Below are 1,939 nucleotides of genomic sequence, written 5' to 3'. Positions count from 1 at the left end.
CGTTGGATTTTTCATCAAAGTTGATCGCTCGTTGAAAAGGGGATCCTACCTCGATAGGTAGCATTACTTTTGTTCCGCTAGCTTAAAAAGGGTTCGCCTACGCTTGTCCGGGGACTAGTCCTCTAAGCCCATAACACATTGGACAACTCTTCTGGCCACTTGCTTTTGCTTTCTCTAAGCCTCTTCTCGATGCCCTGGAGAAGGATCCGGTTTGTCATTTTTACTTGTCCATTTCCCTGAGGGTATGCTACTAATGACTTTTTGTGTTTGATACCCCGCTCTTGGAGTTAGGATTCAAATTCTGACCCGATAAACCGCGGTCCATTTTATGATACCTCTTAGGATTCCGAACCTCATCAAGATGTTATCCATGAATTTTATGCAATCCTGCTGGTTTATGGTTATCATTGCCTTTGTTTTCACCCATTTAGTCATGTAGGCGATTAAGACTAATAGGTATCTTAGATCTCCTCTAGCCCGGGGAAAGGGTCCCATAATATCTATCCCCCAAACAGTGAAGGGGATTGGAGATAGGACTGAGGAGGGTAGGATTGGGCTGAGCCGGGATACATTACTGAAGAGTTGGCATTGCTTGCATTTTTTCACAAATTCAATTGCATCTTGGTGGATTGTTGGCCAGTAATAACCCTGCCTTATTATCTTATGAGTCAGGGCCTTTGCAGACATATGATCTCCGCATACCCACTCATGGACTTCCATTAAACAATACTCTGCCTCCACTGGGCCAACGCATTTTAGGATAGGTGAGGAGAAGGTCCGGTGATAGAGTGACCCCTCTTCAAGAAAGAATTTTGCTGCCTTAGCTTTGAGTCTCTGAGCCTTCCCTTTATCTTCCGGGAGGCCTCCCTTTTCTAGATAATTGATGAAAAGAGTCATCAAATTCGGGCTATTTTCTAATTCCAAGACTTCTTCTATTTCTGTAGTTGGCTTTTGTAGATCCTCGAAATAGACAAAGCAATCTAGGTCTGATGAGTTCTGGACCAGCTTGGACAGGTAATCTGCCTCTGAATTCTCCTCTCTGCATATTTGTAGAACTCGGCTCTGTGGTATCAAGGAAAGGTGGCTCTGGACCAAAGCTTGGTATTTGACTAGAATTGGATATTTCACTATATATTCGTCATTTGTTTGCTTGACTACAATTTGGGAGTCGCTATGGATATTTAGGTTTTGGACCCTGAGGGTCCCGGAAAACTTCAATCCCGCAATCAAGGCTTCATACTCTGCCTGGTTGTTTGTTGTTGGAAAGCCGAATGAGATAGCAGTTTGAATTATGTAGCCATCAGGACTCTTTAGGATGAGCCCGGCTCCTGAACTTTCATTTTTTGAAGACCCGTCAACTTTGAGAGTCCAGGCTCCCGGGTTAGGATCATGGTTATTGTCTGGGTCAGTGCTCATGGGCGTAGGCTCATCTTCCAGAAAGTTCCATTCTATGATAAAATCAGCAAATTCCTGCGCTTTGAAATCAGTCCTTGTAATGAAACTCAAGTTAAATTGACTTAGCTCAACTACCCAATTTACAACTCTTCCCGAGATATCTGATTTGTGTATTATCTTCCTTAAGAGTTGATCAGTCACGACCTGGATCTCCCTTCCTTGGAAGTAACGCCTGAGCTTTCTGGATGTTGTGACCAAGGCAAAAGCGAACTTTTTCAGTCTTGGGTAACTGGTCTCAGAATCTTTTAGTACATGGCTAACATAATAAATTGGTTGTTGTTTTCCATTCTCTTCCCTAATCAATGATGCTCCCACTGTCAGGGCTTCTACTGACAAGTAGAGAAATAAGGGCTCCCCAGGTTGGGCTTTAGTTAGGATTGTTGGCTGGGAGAGATATCTTTTGATGTCTTCAAATGCACTCTGGCATTTTGGGTTTCAGTTAACTTCTTTCTTGTTGTTGGCTCCTTTCAGTAGATCAAAGAAA

The 1,939-nt window shown here is 43.2% G+C and overlaps 1 protein-coding gene across 1 annotated transcript; it reads right to left on the bottom strand.

The window, feature by feature from the left end:
• Positions 1 to 294: 294 nt before the first annotated feature.
• LOC141673288 (uncharacterized) lies at positions 295 to 1,416 on the bottom strand. Its single transcript, XM_074480023.1, has one exon. The coding sequence runs from the start codon at positions 1,414 to 1,416 to the stop codon at positions 295 to 297; it is 1,122 nt and encodes a 373-aa protein (XP_074336124.1).
• Positions 1,417 to 1,939: the final 523 nt, after the last annotated feature.

This window comes from Apium graveolens, chromosome 7 (assembly GCF_009905375.1).
Source record: "Apium graveolens cultivar Ventura chromosome 7, ASM990537v1, whole genome shotgun sequence".
Classification (NCBI taxonomy): Eukaryota; Viridiplantae; Streptophyta; class Magnoliopsida; order Apiales; family Apiaceae; genus Apium; species Apium graveolens.
The sequence above is the reverse complement of the archived record's forward strand: the minus strand, read 5'-3'. Positions and strand labels throughout refer to the sequence as shown.

What these genes read in the sequence shown, in the direction of transcription:
- LOC141673288 (XM_074480023.1), bottom strand. Translation starts at nt 1,416, where the DNA reads ATGAGCACTGACCCAGACAATAACCATGATCCTAACCCGGGAGCCTGG.